Source organism: Crocodylus siamensis, chromosome 2 (assembly GCF_052110815.1).
Source record: "Crocodylus siamensis isolate JL-2025a chromosome 2, ASM5211081v1, whole genome shotgun sequence".
In the NCBI taxonomy this organism is placed as follows: Eukaryota; Metazoa; Chordata; order Crocodylia; family Crocodylidae; genus Crocodylus; species Crocodylus siamensis.
Genome location: NC_143396.1, coordinates 258,769,477 through 258,788,103, shown reverse-complemented (window position 1 = coordinate 258,788,103; position 18,627 = coordinate 258,769,477). Strand labels below are relative to the sequence as shown.

Genomic DNA, 18,627 nt, shown 5'->3' with positions numbered 1-18,627 from the left:
ACAAGCTGACAAAGGCTGACAGCTTAAGCACAGCCTCACAGGCTTATATGCTGTTTTTCAAATTTTAGGTCCCTCCCCCAGAGCACTGGGATTGGAAGGGACCTCAGCGACAGTTGGCACACACTGGCCAGCTACAGATGTCAGTCTATTCCCCCCTATACCTCCTCCCTCTACTTACTTTCCCTTTCCCTGTAAGCCCAGCTTCAAAACAACTTCAAAATGCCAAAACATCTTCAAAACGTTTTGACTTGTTTCATTTCACTTCAATCATTTTGACATGTCTCCCATTTCATTTCAGATTCAGTTTCGAACATTTCAGAAATTATACAGCCGTCGAAATTTTGCACAGCCCTACCTCCTACAGCCCTACATCCACAGCAGTGACATGCTACCCAAGAATGCAAACAAGATCAGTTAGCCAATAAGTGCTTTGGTAGAGATTTTGGAAAGATGGGAGTGGCTGTTTATCAAATCAAGTTGTAAACTTCAATCTGGGTTCTTACACTTCCCCTTCCCCACCCGCCTGCTCCCATTTGCTTCTGAGCCAATGTCCATTCCACAGGAGCATGGGGGGCTCCTAAAGAGCTGAGGAGAGGGTTGAGATAATAATGGTAGTGGCATCTTCCCTGCCTACAGTCAAAAGTATTCGGTCTATGTTCTGTAGCAAACATAAAGCTTTCTAAGCTGCATGAAAAGCATTGTAAAAATGGCCTGTTACAATCTGACAAGCACAACTCCTCTTTGTCTAGCACTGGGAAGGGTGGTGATTCAATCACTGCTAACACAGATTAGCAAAGTGAAAAGGAGAAAAAAAGGCAGTGCTAGAAGGTGCAGCACCACCCTGCACAGACTTTATTTTAAAAACCACTCTGCTGCTTCCAGCAACAAGGCCATCCTCATGAAAGAAACGTGTAGTTTCATTCAGCACTTGTCCTGGGTGCATGAAAGAGCATAGTTACACCACCCTCTGGTGGTAGATAAATTCTTCAGATGAAGTGTATCTGCTGCAGACATTATTCACAGGAAGACATGCAGTTTGACAGGCTACTGGTTTCAGAAGCTTTAGAAGGGTGTGTAATAACAAAAAGACATTTGAGGTGTAGAGGCATGCACACCCACAAGTGTGCATATTCACCCAAAGACTCATAGGACTTGGCCTGGTTTACAATTAAAATACTATCACCAGCAAAAAATGACGACTTTTTAATGGATTTCTGAAAAACAAAACATGAGCCATTGTGTCAAATGGATAATATATGACATTGTGGGGGAGACAAAAGTCCCCCATTTCTCTGCAAAATGCATCCCTCATCCCAATTTCACCAGCATGAAAATCTTTTCAGGCCCATAAACACATCATGATCATTCCTGAAGCAGCTGCAGTGTTGCCAATGCTCATGATTTTTGGCGTTGCTCTTAAACTATATACTTTGGGAATGTGAGAAATGTAGCTCTTTCTTTTTTATATATTTATTTTTATGTATACGTATAAAAGAAAAGGCTACGTTTTTCACATTCCAGAAGCATAGACTTTAAGAGCAATCCCAAAAAGTCATGAGTGTTGGCAACACTGCAGCTGTTATCTGAGAATCTCAAAGAACTGTACACAGATTACCAAAAGATAACCTACGTGTAACCTGGAACCTATCATCAGGGGTGTAGGCTAAGGAAAGTACAGTGTGGACAAAAGACTGATCCAGAGTCGCAGAAGTCTACAACAAAGCTGAGAACAGACCCAAGGAAGTTTACTTTTCTGGCCTCCTCTGACAACTTAGGCTACAGTGGCAAAACTTTCTAGAAAATCCTCAGAGTCTTATAAGCTGGGGTGTCTAGGTGTTGCATGTTGTAGAGAGACACAATATATTTCATTAAGTACAACCTGAATGGATGTATGAAGGATTTTTTATTTTGTCATTTCAATTTAGATACATTCAAGAGCCAGTACTTATGGGTCAAGCTCACCAGCTTATCTTTCCCCCATTAACACTCTCTTCTCAGAGACCCATTCAGGCCTGTGTCTGTGCCATTCAGCCTTCAAAACAGGGGCCTGAGAAATAAGTTTCTTTAGCTCAGAGCTCTGCTAAAAAGATGCTGTTGTTGCTGTGTTCAGAGACATGGGCACAGAAGCCTGTTACAAGAGCAGGCCAAACATTAATTTATGGAGTGGGGGAATTCAAGAAGTTAATGTATGCATGTCTCAGTTATGCACAGACTGAAATAGGAGGTGGAGTAAGCAGGAGGAGCTGTATTAGGCTTAAGAGGGGGAGCTCTCAGTTTTTAGCAAAGGAAGAGGAGCTATGCTTCTCTTCTTTACTTTTAACCCTTAACTATGCCATGGTGCTGAATAACAAGTTGGTTGGCTGGGGTCTTAGCTCCACAATTACTCAGCCTAACAGCAGAGCACATCTGAAACCCGAAGGCATCTGTCTCAAATGGCTGAGAGAAATGGATGTATTTTTGACCCAGGAATTAATGGACAGAGGCAGAAAAATAGCTGCTTACCCAGCATTTCCAAATATGCCTCTACTCAGCAGCAAAATCATCTCTCTTAAGGGCCTAATTCCTGTGCTGAGCTACTCATAGAAAGTGCTCCACTCCAGATACAGATATATTACTCCATGTAATATATGGAATATTAAGATAAGCAATCCCACCCTGGCCTTGCATCATTTGACTCCAAATCTAAATATATTTTTGAGAACAGTGCAGTATCTGCGGTTTTATCTTCAGAAATGAGGCAGTATTTCCCCATATCAGGCCTAGGCTTACCATCTACTTTCAAAGGTTCGATTCTCAACAGCAAGATTTGCTGTTGCATCCTTGTTCTGTCCAGTTTCATACTAAAAGGCTGTTTGAAACCATGTTTTTTTTTAATAGACTAGCAAAGGCAAAGCACAGAGTTAATGAGAAATCCAAGAGAGATTAACCTGCACATACGTTCAAATCTCAACAATACAGGAACAAAGGCTGGTTTTGCAAAGAAAAATGTATTTCCAGTTAGGGTGGAGTTGCACCATGTGTGTTATTTGAAAGCAGAGTACTGAAGAAGACATTTATGATTACAGATTAATCTAAAGTGAAACCCTAATAATTCTCCTAAAGTGGAGGGATCTGGAACCAGGTCTGAAAATTTTCAGTTAGCCCCTGTCTGCACAATTATATATCCAAGTGCCAACATTTAGGACTGCACAGCAACTAGTCCTATCTCTACTTAAGATTTCAGATGCAGAGGAAGAAGCAAGCAGCCTCAGTGGGTACCTACATACATGCCCAGCATGCGCTCTGATGCATTCTAATTTAAATGCATTGGAGCAAACTCAATTAAGGGTATGCATTGGGGCAGACTTGATTAATCTAGTTTACTGGAGTGTGCTAATTAGCATGCTCCAGCAGCATCACATCATTCAGCATCTTCATGCTTCAAAATGGTGGGAAGAGCACTTTAACTAAAGTGTCCCTGCTGCCCTTTTGAAGTATGAGATGCTGAATACATCAGACGCTGCAGGTGCTTTAATTAGAATGGCTCCCAAGAGCAGCTATAAGGAAAGCATACACCCCACCCCCAGCCACCCACCGCAAAGCACATGTAAAAATGCCCAGTGCTATGGAATGGAATAGCTAGAAGTAGAAAGTACTGGGCCAGATCCTGTGCTGTGCTTCTCAAGAGCTGTGCTTCCAGAGAAAAAGACAAGTTATCTTAATTTTCATGGTCACCTTCATGAGTCCCTAATTCTGGGCTGCTCCAGAAGTTGGCATGAACTCCAGAATAAGTTAGATTTTTCACAGTGAGCAGGAGCCATTTAGGACTGGCATGCATAGGCCTATATTAACCCTTCCTGGTAACCACAAGACTAAGGAGTGGAGGGGGGTTGAGATAGAGTAAGTGAGGGTCAGAATGGGATGCGTGGAACTATTTTGTCATTGTAAAGAGGCATATCCTACAATGGATCCTACAATACTATCTGATCCTACAATCAACCTAATCCATTCTAACTATAAAGAAAATAAGGGAAATTCTTTCTAAAATCCATATCGACTGATTTGCCCCAATCTAGACAGAAAGAAGGATTATATAAAAACACAAGAAAGCTAGCAGGATACGTATAACACTAACAAAGCTATTGTTTCTATGCATTTCAGTAACAAAACCATGAGCAGAACAATGGGGAAGAGACTGTTCCTCATGAGTTGCAAATGCTGGCAACCCATTATTTTTCTGCTCTTGTAACAGGTCTAGAAGGAATTTCAGCTCCTTGGGAGGTAAGCTAGAAAACAAGTTGCAGTTTGGAATAAAAAAATGGAACAAGCTTGCATTTTCCACATGTTGAATGAAATCATCTAGGACCCTGAGAAAACAGTAGACAACATGAGTGGGTTTCCAGTCTGAGTCGTCCTTTACCTGTGTTAGAGTATGAAGAAAAGAGGTCTTGGCATAGTAGGAGCACACATGACTTAGCTGCCGAGGATACTGTTTCTTCAACTCTGAAATAAGGCTCTTCAACAGCCGAATACAGTTTTTTCTATATGGGGGGGAAGTTTAAACTTTACTTATAGTCATTGCTATTTATTATGAGTCCCCACTAACCAAATCACAACACCTTAAAGAGACCTAATGCTTTTCAAAATATGGTATTACACATTTAAAATGTTCTAGTTCCAGACATTTATCTTTTTAAATGGTAACTGTCGATCCTCCTGGATCATGGTGTATGTATAAGGGCCACTCAGACCTTTGATGCATATGCCTGGGCAGGCATTTTTGGAGGAGTGGAGACTGTCCAGTAGGGCTGTACAAAGCTTTGGTCACTGATTCAATTTGGAGGAGATTTGGCCTGATTCAGTGGTCGAATCTGAACTGAAATCAGGAGACCCTTTAATTTCTCTGAATTGAATCAGAACCCTCCAAATTGATTAAGAGAGACTCAGGAAGATTTATGATTCAGACACAGGCACAGATTTAAATGTTTTTTCTACATAACTCAAGGTAGCAGGCTATATCATAAGTGCTATGATGCTGAGGCAGATGAAGCATCCCACAGGAGTGTGCGGAAGTCCCCAGCGCACTTGGCAGCAGACCCAGAAGTGGACTAGAAGCACTTCTGGTCTACCTCCAGGTCTGCTGGGGAGAGCATGGGGGTCCCCCCTCACACGCTCCTGGCTCAGCAACTGGTGCCTCCTGGGTCTGGAAGGGCACCTGGCATCCCTGTCCCGTGGCTGATTGCTGAGCTGTGCACTCGGCGGTCGACCTGGAAGTGGACTGGAAGTACTTGGGGAGTATGTTGGGGGGCCCTGTGCTCCTGTGGGATGTTCTACCCACCCCACTATCTCAGCATTCATAAGCCACACCTGGTACCTCAAGGTATGTTAAAAAAACATTTAAAACTGTGTCTATGACTAAACCACTGCCTCTCCAAATCAGCAACAAATCTTCAGATTCGGATTCGGCCGAATCAAACAGGGAAAGTGATCCAACTCAACTAATCAAATCATTCTCCCCAATTCAGGCCAAATCCAAATCAAATATGGCCTGTTTTGCACACCCCTACTGCCCAGACCTTCCATCCTTCCTTTAGGCCACTGAGCCAGAATCCAAAGACCAGACTGAGTCCAGATATTCAGTGCCTCCATGGCTGTAGTTGTATAAGTGTCTGAGAATCAAACCCAGGTCTCCTCTGTGGTAGACAAGGATCCTACCACTGCACCACAGAGAACTCCTTTCTTTTTAAGTAATTCAGACAGAATGTGCAAAATTCTCAGCTCATTTAAACCAGAAAAAAATCCAGAATAACTCGCCTGAAGCAAACCAGAAAATTACTGTAGATTCACAATGTGTAATTGAGGAGAGAACTTGCCATCACTCCACACATTACTCCTGATGCATTCTAGAGGCCAAAATAAGTTTGCAGGGGAAAGAAGATGGAAGAGCATGTTTAAGATCCTTTATGGTAAATAGGAGGTGCTCAGGCTTTCTATGGCAAGAATGTTTTCCATAAGCGCTGCTCAGAGGTCTTAAGTCATATTTGTGTTCATAGTAGACAGCTGTGGACAGGGGTACACTTATCCAGTCTAGCTAAGGAAGTCTTACCATGTGGTCTGTGTGTCAAATCAAGAACACTTTAATTTTAAACACTGGATATTCAAAGCAAATAACTCATTAATGACAGCACAGCGTTTTTCACTGACTCATGTTAAATAAAAAGTAAATCAAGGGAAAATGTCACACTCTGTCCATGAACAATATGTGAATCAGAAAGGAGGTGTAATCTGTAGAATAAATTATTTCTTAAAAATATTCATCCTGCCCTTGTGTGGATGTTGATTTCACCTGTACTAACCCAAGGGGCAGGAGAGACATCCTCAGTTGGACTCATGCTTGATCCCTAGATTTACATACCTGCAGCACTTGGTGCCATAAGATTCACAGCAGGTTTTAGTGTTGCCATGGTTATTCAAAATCTTCTTTTCAATATGAGAAAAAGAAATTCTCCAGGTCTCTGCAATATAGAACACATATAACAATGCACCCAACTCAATTTTAGGCTGTCTATCTGTGTGCAGGTTTGAAATACTTTCAGTCCAAGGCTTAATTAAGGTTACTTAAACATTTAAGAGGTATTTAAAGTTAAATAATTTAAAGCTATTCTTGGTAATTTTTTAAACAGGAAATCAATGCAGGAAGAAAAGTGATAAAGGTCTGGCCATGAGTCCTTAGAAGGGCACTCTTCCTACATTTACAGAAGATGTCAGATATGTCACAGATGTCACAATATATAATGAGTATAGTCCAGTTCTCATGGGAGACAGACAAACTGGGTAGAGTTTGGTTCTGCAGTGTTTTGTGCTCCTCTCACAGACAGCTAGGTTATAAACTCAGTTCCAGTCCCATCACTTAAATGAGAGTATCTGTTGAGGTAGACAGTTAGTTAGGAAAGGGAATTAAATTACCTTTGTTATCTTCCCCAGGTGGCTGCTTGGCAACAAAATAGAAGGACTTATTCCTCCATTGCATGCTTTTCTTCCCCAGCCACTTTTCAACATCCTTCCCTATACCACATGAAGCAGGCCACGAGGCTGAAATTTCCAGAGCAGGAACAAGATCCATAGATATCACCTCACCACCTTTATCATCTAGTACCATGACAGTAACTGCTGGGCAGTTGGGTTTCTTCCTCTGTGGCTTCATATTCCACCCTGGGAAACGTACTGAGAAGCCGAAAGGAAAAAAGAAAAATACATTGTAAAAGGTCAAAGAGACAATTACAAGCAGATCATGTGGGACATCTCTATTTCACCACCAATACATGTCTATGCAAACCAAAGGAGGAATTTGAAAGCTTATAATATTCCCCAGGCTGAGGTAAGCCTAGAAACCATTCCTTAGGGGTGCAGTGCTTTAATCTCGGTTCAGGTTTTGACTCCTAGATGCATCTAATGGTAACATCCAAGGTTTGATTTCAGCCAATCTCTTTATACAATCATAGAGTTCACCTCCCTGTTCCCATTCAGTAATCTTACATTTTACATCCAAGAATTACAATAGAACTATTAGGCACAGTCTCACACTAAGAGCTCTTTTTCAGCCAATTATGCATCGTGACTCCAAAGTCATGTTTAGTTACCTAAAATAATGTTATTCTTTAACCTGCATTCTTGGTTTACCAGATGTATGATTTTGCATAGGCTATAAATTAAATTACATATTGGTCAAGCAGTCCCTACTACCAAGTAATATAGCTTGTTCTGTAGAACTGGTCTGACCTTTTTGTTATATAAAACTCTTCGGTAATTCTTGTGTCATCAGTCAATTTACAAGTAATGATTTTGTATTTTCTTCCAGATCTTTAATAAAACTTTTGCATTGTGGTGGGACAATAGATAATCCCCGTGAAACGCCACTAGACATGCTCCTTGTAGATTATTATTTACAGTTACATTCTGGAATCAGTCAGGCAGTTTTAATCCATTTAATATGTGCTATATTATTTTTGCATAATTTTTAATTATCATGTCACAGAATCTTAGAAAAGTAGGGTTGGAAGGGACATCAAGAGGTCATCTAGTCCAATCTCCTGCTCAAAACATGATTATCCCTGCCTAAACTATGCTAGTCAAGTGTTTGTCTAACCTGCTCTTAAAAATGTCCAAGGATGGAGATTCCATAGTCTCTTTAAATAGCCTGTTCCAGTACTTAACCACCTTCATAATAAGAAAGCTCTTCCTAATCTCCAACCTAAATTTCTCTTGTTGCACTTTCAGGCCACTACTCCTTTTCCTGTTCCCAGTGGCCACAAAGAATCATCTGTCTCCATCCTCCTTATAATTAATTACCCTTCAGATATTTGAAGATCATTATCAAACCCACACTCAGTCTTTTCTTCTTTAGATTAAATAATCCTGTGGTACTAGATATCACGTGGTACTAAGTCACATATATCATGAAGGCTAGCATATTGTATCAGCACATCTATCTTTATACATCAAACAGCATTCTCATGAAAAACAAGACCATGTTTTTTCAACCACACTTATGTTCTATTCATGCGATGGTTGGTAGTTGCTATTCAAGCAAGTTCAAGAGTTGGAGCAGGGAATACTGCAAATTAGGACTGAGAGATATCAGCAGAATGATTTGGGGGAGGGGAGACCCAGGTTCCAAATAGTATAGGGGAAATACAGATTCAGATTAAACTAGTGGAGCCAGGGAGGGGATGGAGAGTGAAATTTGCTTAGCTCAAGGCAGTGTTTTTGCATCCCTCCCTTTCATACATGATGCATTTGTTCACGATAATACCTATTTATTAATACTGAAAGGGTGTTAAAGTTGATGACTGTATATTTGGTTAAGTCCTTATCAGAGATGTCTCCACTGGCAGAGCCAAAAGCTCTTGTTTACCTTGGTAGTGTGAGTTGATGAAATGATTGACATGTTTCCTGAACTCCTCTAGGACTTTCACAGGAGACACAGTGCATCCATCATCCAGCAGAAAAGGGGTGAGAAAGCTCCGGGTGTTTCTCTCTAAGGTAACTTTGTAATAGAGGCCAGTATAGCCAGCTACCTCTTCATAACGAACGTATTTGGGAACTGGCAGAGATAGCATTACGTCAAACTCATCAGGGTGAGCAACCTGCAGAAAAGCATCAACTATCAGCTTTAGGATTATTTTAAATAACTATATAAGCAGCAGCAATAGAATGAAAGGAGGGCCCTGCCTGTTCACGGCTCTTATAGTAACATGGGCTGTGCCGAATACTTCTGCATAGGCTTCTTGCGTTTAATGAGAATATGTCAGCGGGGTCTGGATACCTGTATAATGAATAATGGCCTGAATGCTAGCATGTACAATCTTCTCGACTGATGCTAGGGGCTGCCAGGAGCAAGTTCAGCCCCTGGCATAAGTCAACAGCTCTAAGTTAGGTTGATTTGTAATGCAGTAAGGCAGCAGCCCTAGATTTCAGGAGGGCAAACTTCAACAAGCTAAGGAGGATAGCTGGGGAAGCGCTGAGGTCCCAGAGGAGAGGGGAGCCAGGTGTCCAAGGAGCGTGGTTGCTCCTTAAGGAGACGATCCTCCAAGCCCAAAGGAAGGTAATCCCAATGAGGATCAAAGGGAGCAGGAGGGCACACAAGCCTCCATGGCTCACCAAAAGCATCCAGGAATGTCTCCTTGATAAAAGGGTGGCATACACCTGATGGAAAGAAGGGGACATCACCAGGGACGACTATACTGCAGTCGCTCGGGGATGTAGGGGGGCGGTCAGGAAGGCCAAGGCAGAAATGGAATTAGGGCTAGCTTCCCAGATTAAGGACAACAAGAAGTCCTTCTTTAAATATATAAGGGGTAAAAAGAAGGTTCCGGGTAATGTGGGGCCCCTGCAGGACACGTTGGGAAGTTTGGTGGTCACACCAGACGGCAAAGCTAACATGTTTAATGATTTCTTTGCCTCCGTCTTCCTAAGTAGGGACCAGAACAGTCACCTCCCTGCTGGGCCCCCCTTGGGCCCCAGGGGAGGCACACCTGGGTCAAGGGTTAGTGAGGAACTAGTTAGGGAACTTCTGGAGGGATTGGACATATTCAGGTCAGCCGGTCTGGATGATCTCCACCCTAGAGTTCTAAAAGAATTGGCCGAGGTCATTGCAGGACCCCTGGCACGGCTTTACGAGCACTCGTGGTGCTCTGGTGTGGTGCCAGAGGACTGGAAGAGGGCCAACGTGGTTCCCATCTTCAAAAAGGGGAAGAAGGAAGACCTGGGAAATTATAGGCCAGTTAGTCTTAGCTCAATCCTAGGCAAGCTGTTTGAGAAAATTATTCTGGCACACATCCACGAGGGGCCAGCTGGGGACTGCATGCTTAGGGGCAACCAACACGGGTTCATCAGTGGCAGGTCCTGTCAGACCAACCTGGTGGTCTTTTACGATCAGATCACCAAATCATTAGATGCAGGGGTAGCAGTAGCCAGAGTCTTCCTGGACTTCTGGAAGGCTTTCAACACTGTTTCTCACCCTGTTCTCATCAAGAAACTGGGGGACTGTGGTGTCGACACCCACACAGTCAAATGGGTCACCAACTGGCTGGAGGGCCGCACCCAGAGGGTGGTAGTGGATGGGTCCTCCTCAACCTGGAAGGACGTGGGCAGTGGGGTTCTGCAGGGCTCAGTCCTCAGGCCCACACTGTTCAACATCTTCATCAGTGACTTGGACAAGGAGGTAAAAAGCACCCTGTTCAAATTTGCTGATGACACTAAGATGTGGGGGGAGGTGGGTACACTAGAAGGAAGCAACAGACTACAATTGGACCTGGACAGGTTACAAGGGTGGATGGACGAGAATAGGATGGATTTCAACACAGACAAGTGCAAAGTGATGCACCTGGGGAGGAACAACTGGCACCATACCTACAGGTTGGGGAACTCCCCTCTTGTCAGCACAAAAGCGGAAAAGGAACTTGGAGTCATCATTTACTCCAAGATGAACATGGGCCGGCAGTGTGGGGATGCAGTCAGGAAGGCCAACCGCACCTTGTCATGCATCCACAGATGCATCTCGAGCAGGTCCAAGGAGCTGATCCTCCCCCTCTATGCAGCACTGGTCAGGCCGCAGTTGGAGTACTGCATCCAGTTCTGGGCACCGCACTTCAAGAGGGATGTGGACAGCATGGGGAGGGTCCAAAGGAGGGCCACTTGCATAATCAGGGGACAGCAGGGCGGGCCCTATGAGGAGAGGCTACGGGACCTGAACCTGTTCAGCCTCCACAAGAGAAGGCTGAGGGGGGATCTTGTGGCCTGTTCTAAACTAGTCAGAGGGGACCAGCAGGCACTGGGGGAGTCACTGTTCCCCCGAGCACCACCAGGAGTGACCAGGAATAATGGTCACAAGCTGGCAGAGGGTAGATTTAGGCTGGATATCAGAAGGCGCTACTTCACGGTCAGGACGGCGAGGATCTGGAACCAACTTCCAAGAGAAGTGGTGCAGGCTCCTACCCTGGGGGGTTTTAAGAGGAGGTTAGATGAACACCTTGCTTGGGTCGTTTGACCCCAGTACTTTTTTCTGCCATGACGGGGGTCGGACTAGATGATCTACTCAGGTCCCTTCCAACCCTAGAAACTATGAAACTATGACCCCCATAGGAGCTATTGTGCTGGTAGATATTGCCAAAGTACAATGCATGCTGGCCATGTATCTCCCTAATCCTCAAGCTCAGAAACACCTCTGGTACACTGCATTATATGGCCAAGGTGGATGGCACTGAGCTAACCACATTGGCTCCATGCCAGCTCACTTAGAGCAGCTTGAAGTCTCCTTTGACTTCCAGCATGTAGCTGCTCAAGATGTGATTCAGCTCTGGACGTGATTCAATGAGTGTTTTCTCTGCAAACCTGACACTAAGCCACTGCTTTAAGGTAATATGTGGGTGATTATACTGATAGAGTTGCTAGTTTTGCATAAGCTGTGTATTAGACAGGATGTCCTCAGTCTCAGTAATTGCACCTGCATCTCTAAAACCCCACTGAATTTCAGCTAGATATAGTTGTGTTTTAATTCTACACTGCTGTTCAGAACTACAGCAGGTGCCAATAAACACCTGCCACCTATTTCTCCTAAGAGGCTATTATTCGATGGCATACTTTGTGCGCGCGTGTGTGCGCATACATGTGTTCACATGCCTATATACATATAGGCTTGATACTGGTACAGTATGATCAAGTACTGAAGTCAACCAAGGTCCATCATGTAAACAAGCTAAGAATCTGAACCACACTGGGAGGGTCTACAAAAGACACTGTGTCACCATGGCAAAAAGCTACAGCAGCATAGCTTGTCACTACAATGATGTATCGCTGATGGGCACTAACCATGATGCTGCTGCTACTGCACAGTAACTCATTTCTACTGCACAGTAAGGTCAAAAACAACTTGTGTGCTGCTGGGACTGTGCAATACCACAGGATGTGTAGGCACGCCCAGTCTGTGATACATTTTGAACCTCTTTGTGAGAAGATGTTATGCAGTGTAAAATAAAAAGGAATAATAATAAGTCAACTTCTGAAAGCACATTAGAATATAAAACATAAACAGTTACAATGATAGTAATCTAAAGGCATGGGTTTAAAAATCAGATGTCTTAAAATAATTTATCATAGTAACAAATAACTGATTTAGTTGTCACAAAGATGATTGTGTACTGATCCCAATAGCTACAAAACAGCACAAGGTATCTAGAATGTGAACTGAATTAATTCCTTAAGCCCAGATTCTGGTACTCTAACCTACATTAATGTGTACCCTAAATTATTCCTCAAGGGGTGTCACTGACTAGCCAATTACAAAAGCACTATTTGAGTAAGGTGAGTAAAGTTATCAGAGTCTGGTCCTCAGTTAACTGGGCAAAAAGATACAAAATATGTAAACATAAACTTATGGCTATATGATCCCAATAAAATTACCACAGTGATGATTGCTATAGAAAAGATACCATAAGATACCAAAAACATAAGATGCTAGACTAGTTTTTGATTTGTATTTTTCACTAGATAAAATAGCAGTACCCATTACCCCAGCAAGTAGGCAGTTACTCACTTTCACAAATTCATAGTAGCTCCCTGTGGTCATCTTGGTCACCTCCTTAAAGTAAGGCCTCTCCTCACACTTCTTCAGGTAACTAATGAATGAATCAATGAACTCATTAATAATACCAGCAGCCTTGGCTCTCTCATCATGTTTCAGAGGAAGGGATTTTACCCTCTCCTTAACACGGAAAAAGAGATCATCTCGGCTTGGCTTGGGGAGAGTAGCTACTGCCACCTCTGAACCATCACATGAGTCAGTAAAGGCAGGTCTGGAATAGGCTTGTCCAATTCTTGCTCCTAGAAGGGAATATTTAAGAGACAACAAAAGTTAAAGGCTAAGTAAGACTGTATTTTCTGACTTTTGCAAAATGCATCCCGCTAAGGGCTCCCCCCACACCACCCCCTCACTTCAATAAGGGTTTAGGATACTCAGCAGCTCTGAGGAATGATCAGCACTTCGAAGGTATCTTAGCGCCTCACAAGATGAGGAACAGATCTGCAAGTAAATCTGCAGTGTTGTTCTACCAGCTAACTCTTCAGCTCCAGTGGTTTCAGATGTGCCCTGAGCTCTTTAGGTACTGATGTTCTTTTATTGTCCAGAAGTTTGGCAGTTGCCACTAGAGCTATTTGCTTATACAAAAAAGACGTTGAAGTAAACCTGGGTGACACTTCTGAATGAAAGTTTTGTTATTAAAATTAGCCTGATTTTTCAATACTGGAAATCTACCTAATTTCAAAAATATATCTCCAAGATGAGATTTCTTTTTTCCCTGTAGCATGCCCCCCCACCCCCCAAGACCTGTCTACTGCAGCCTCTGCTTCCTCACCCAGCCTATACCCAGCCTCCGCCCCACTCACCCTCCCATTGCAGCTCTGGCTCCAGCTCCAATCTCACTCTAGCCCACAGCATGGGCCATGGAGCACATGTTGGCTCTGACCTTGCCAAGCCATACCACAGTGGTTGTGGCAATGATGGCAGCTCTGACTTAGACTTGGGAGCAGGCCTGGGGCCAGAGCTGCAGCTGCCACAGCCACCAGAGCAGGCCCAGACCTGGAGCCATAGCTATGATGGCAGGTACCCAGCAATGCAGTGGCAATGCAGGGGATGGGCACTGGGGGGACCAAATGGGCAGGTATCAGGGAGTGCAGGCACAGGGAGGAAAGCACTGTAGGAGGCAGGCAGGAGCGGGGGACAAATGGTGTGGGGAGAGGTGCCAAGGGGTGCAGCTTTGTGAGGGGGTTGGCACTAGAGTGGGCAGATAGAGGGGTGGGAAATGGCTGTGGGTAAGGTGTGGGGGTGCAAGTGGAGAGCAGGCAGCAGTGGAGGCAAGTAGCAGAGGAGACAAGCAGCAGGAGGCATGGGGCATGGGTCAAGCCACTTAACTGCTTTACCACCTTCCCCCCTACTGTTTCTTGCCCTACTGCAGTGGTGGGGGGATGAATTTAGTAATTCCCAGTAATTAGACTCTAGACATGGAAAATTATATCAAATGTAGAAGCTTTTCATGTCTAGAATCTAATTATCAGGCAGTTGTTTTAAATTCAAAGTCATCCTGAATTTAGGTAAATATGGTATTTTTTTTTAAATGTAGCCTTTTGGGAGATAGAAAAATTATACAGCAGATGAAATCTGAGTGCTCCTTTTTCCCTTCCTGCCCTCCTCTCCCTATTGTTTTTCTGTGGCAAAATAGAAAAAAAAAACAACGAGTGGGAGGAGTAGAAATGGAAGGAAAAGTGTGGTGAGGGACTAACCACCCAAACCAAATGAATTATGCAAATATTTTGTATAAAATCTGTCCAAAGTAGCTGAATAAACAACACACAACTTTTTTTTAACTCAGAAAAATGAAAGCTATTTGAAATCTTTCCGTGACATTTTGTTTCCACTGTTTGACCATCTCTCATTGAAAGAAGCCTCGGCTCACCGCTGCCTATTAACAATAGGGGCTCCTTTTACTGTTACCTTTTTCATCATCTGTTTGATTCATCTATGTGCTGCATCTTGTCATAAACCAGTGAGCTCCCCAGGGCCAGAGCTGTCTCCTTGTTACTTGTTTGTGCAGTATCTAGCACAACAGGCCTGGCCCTTTATTGGATCCCTTAATAGTAACAATAACAGCAGCAATAAGAGAGGTTTTGCTTTACCTCCTTAGGTGAAAAACTGTGAAACATGGTGCTGTCTTCAATGAGCTCATACATCCTGTGATCACTTGTACCAACCTGCAGCTTCTCTCTTTTTTTGTGCAGATGGATCCCGCTTTGGCCTCGGGCAGTGCTCAAGGAGGGGATTGGCGCCTTTGAGCCTTTCTGGGGATTGGAGCCTTTGAGCTTCTTGTCCAACTGACTTTCTTCTGGCTTCAAATTCATGTACCTCTAGTGGAAACACTGGAGCTGCAAATGTCGAGCTTCCCATCCCCTCTTCATTCACTGTGCCTTTGCCTTGCCTTCCTCTGGCTTTTCTCTGAGGAGCATTTCCTTCTTCCTTGTTTTCATTAGTCCTGATACTTTGCTTACTCTGTCTTTTGTCTGGCACTTTCGCAGGCACCTCAGTTATGGCTCCTAGAGAATTTTCAACATATTAACTTTGTTGCTAGTGTCAAACACACATATTGGTAATCTATGCTATGCCTCTCATACCAGAGAAGTGGGAGAGTTGCTGAGCACTGGAGAGTGTGTGTAGGAGGTGTCAGACTTACCTGCCCTAAAGACTTAAAGGTCCCAGCAACTGCTGCTGCAAAGTGATCTCCCTGCCCCCAGGTGCAGTGCAGACTCCCTAAGGACTGCCATTCTGCTGTTCACTCTGAATCAGTGCCTGGGACGATGCCCTGCTCTCTGACCCCTGGTTAAGCTACTGTTGAATATTTTGCCCTTACATAGGCTGACAAATCACTGCTGGTATATCTCAGAATCACTTGTGCTTCTCTTAGTGAGAAACTGGTTTAGCTAAAAGGAGAAATAACATCAATAACAATAGAAATAATAGCTGTGTCCTTCCACAAGCAGTGATGTATGGAAGCTGGCCAAAGCTCTCTATTTTTATGTTTATATTTTTTGCATTTTCATCAACATTTCCAGGGAGAAGTAGTAAGAATTTGCACTGATTAAACATTCAGGATCCACAATAGGCAAACTAAAAACACCCCTAGAATAGGAATAATTTAGGTTGTTATTATTTATCATAGGAAGATAACAACTGGAATGGATTTCAGGGCCCCAGAACAGCAGCAGTGGGCTCTTTCAACAACAGGTGCTATCTGAGCAAAAATGTCTGTCAGGTTCAGTCATTAAATATTAAAAAATCTGTTCAGTTTTCTGGTTCCTTTAGGCCAACATGGTTAAGATGCATTTTTTTGTTGTTGCCAGTGGCACACAAGAAATGATGTGGCTAGTAAACAATATCGTTACCTTTGACTCTCCATCCTGAATAACCATTAATTTATATTCAACTGAGTTGACTGGAACCAGCCTTTGGTATGAGTCCACAATGGGCCTCATCGAAGCTGTATAAAAACACTTGAACTGCTGTGTTACCATGCTTCCACTCCAATGTCCAGTAACTACCTTTATCTCCAGTGAAATATCTTCCAGACTCAGCAATTCCTTACTGACATGAACAGGTCCACTAATTTCAGTAGGAATAGTTGCATGGATAAGAATACAAGAATCTAAAGTAACAACTGTTAGAAAATCCAAATCTTTGTGTTAATGAAACGTTTTGAAAGATTGCCTTTCTGTGGGGTGAAATAGAGGGTAAAAAAGAAAAGATAATGCCACATCACTGATTCCCCAAGTCACAGTCACTGCAGCTGTCTGACTTAATTGAGCTGTGCTTGCCTATCCACCAGACTCTTCCTCTGACAAGCTCATCTGAGGCCAGCCTGAGAGAGAGAGAGAGAGAGAAGACAAAAAGTGGCAATTCCAGTTAAATCTCTAGATGAAAGTGACATACACGGAGATATTCATTGCCTTAAAAAGGAAACCCTGGGAAGCCTGCAGCATCTCTACAGGAACCTTAACAACGTTAACCAGCTGAAATAAAATCCACTCACCTGGAGCTTTCCTCCTCCTTCTCTGCTGTGGGTCACTTTTTGACAGCTGCTCTGAAGACTCTGGAGCCACCAGTGCCCATGACTTTTGTCTAGGTGTACTAGCTGCAAATTCTGCTGCAACTGATAGAAACTGGAGATGAACCACAACTCCTGGGCCATCTTGCTCCTCATTGTACTGTGTGGTTTTGTCTCTGCCACATCCAGCCTCTCTCTGAGAAACTTTCTTCTGCTTGGTACTTTCAGGAGTGGGATTTTTTTTGCCTGGAGTCAGTTTCGGCATTTTAGCATGGTCCCTAAAAGTTTTCAAAGAACTCCAGATGTAAATTGGGGTTGCAGATTTTTCCTTGGGATAAATACATTATACAATTATTATTCCTTCTAAAAAATGAGTACCAACATATTCATGGCATTTCTTACTCTTCCCATAAACATCCCCATACACACACATCCTCTTTACGTTCTCTTCAGGGGATTACCCTCTCTTTGTACTTTATCCTCTCCATATTCACTAAAGGGGGAAAGTGGCGATGAAAAAAATTGTGATGAGCACTCTATAAATCCCCAACACTACATACCGCATGTATCTCTACCTTACCTTTTTTCCTCTATGATTTTGGTGAAGAGCTGTGACTTCAACTCAACAGCCTCAGTCTCAATTATTTGCTTTCTCTATTCCCTAAGATGACTAAAGCTCAGAGGCTGCAGGCAGTTTATTGTAAAACTCTCTTGCAGCCACACCCTAAGCTAACTTCAGTAAGAAACGAAAGTTAGTAACAGCATTTTCCTGTCAGAGTTACTGAAAAAACAACCACCAACTTACACAAGAAATTCTCAGATGTTCTTCTGCCAGCCCTATACTGTTCTGTAGCATTGCTATGTACTGTTAAATAGCCCTGGAACCTGCTGCTACCATCTTGTTACTGTTGTGGTCAAGGTTAGCTCTTGACCTTGTTCCCAGAAGGGGGTTGTGTTATTCTCTATACAGCAATTTCCTGTTCAAGATTAATTCTCTCTTTTTCTTATTTCCTTTCTACTGTACAACCAGAAATTCACTCATTATAGCCTTCATCTCTAATCCATTTGACACTGCCCAGAATACTTACTGTAACAATAGCAGAATGAAACCTGCAATATCTCCCTACACAAAATCCAATCTTTGCCCTATTTAGGGAGACAAGGGGAAGTAGTATCCAATTCCCTGTTTATTAAAACAAAATAAAAGCAAATGAGGATTCAGTGCTGGTGAAATGTAGACCTGTACAGCCAACACAGCCAGCTCCAGCCACGCCCTCATGAGTGGGGGTTTCAGAAGAACCAAAAGACATTTTGTTGCTTAAATTCCCCTTTCTGAGCAACAACATTTGTTTAAGGTTTACGGATTCTGATTCATTGCCCTACAGGCATGTATACCAGGGGATGGCAATTTCTCACAAAGATAATTTGTACTAAAACCCCCAGTTTTTCTTCTTTTTTTTTTTTTAATTTATTTTAAAATGCATTCCCTCCCCTTCCCCAA

The 18,627-nt window shown here is 43.1% G+C and overlaps 1 protein-coding gene across 3 annotated transcripts; it reads right to left on the bottom strand.

Moving 5' to 3' along the window:
* Positions 1-1,888: 1,888 nt before the first annotated feature.
* LOC149872101 (cyclic GMP-AMP synthase-like) lies at positions 1,889-17,839 on the bottom strand. Of its 3 annotated transcripts, none has more exons than XM_090033842.1 (8): positions 17,707-17,839; positions 17,112-17,404; positions 15,283-15,621; positions 13,073-13,359; positions 8,894-9,125; positions 6,946-7,203; positions 6,395-6,494; positions 1,889-4,520 (listed from the first exon to the last, which is right to left on the bottom strand). In XM_090033842.1, exons 2-8 carry the CDS (start codon positions 17,389-17,391, stop codon positions 4,052-4,054), a joined length of 1,965 nt encoding a protein of 654 aa, XP_089889968.1. In that variant the 5' UTR covers positions 17,392-17,404; positions 17,707-17,839; the 3' UTR covers positions 1,889-4,051. The 3 variants fall into 3 exon arrangements, with proteins under 3 accessions (XP_089889968.1, XP_089889967.1, XP_089889969.1); XM_090033841.1 differs by having other exon boundaries at positions 17,112-17,454; positions 17,707-17,781; XM_090033843.1 differs by having other exon boundaries at positions 4,308-4,399; positions 17,112-17,454; positions 17,707-17,781.
* Between the last annotated feature and the right edge of the window lie 788 nt (positions 17,840-18,627).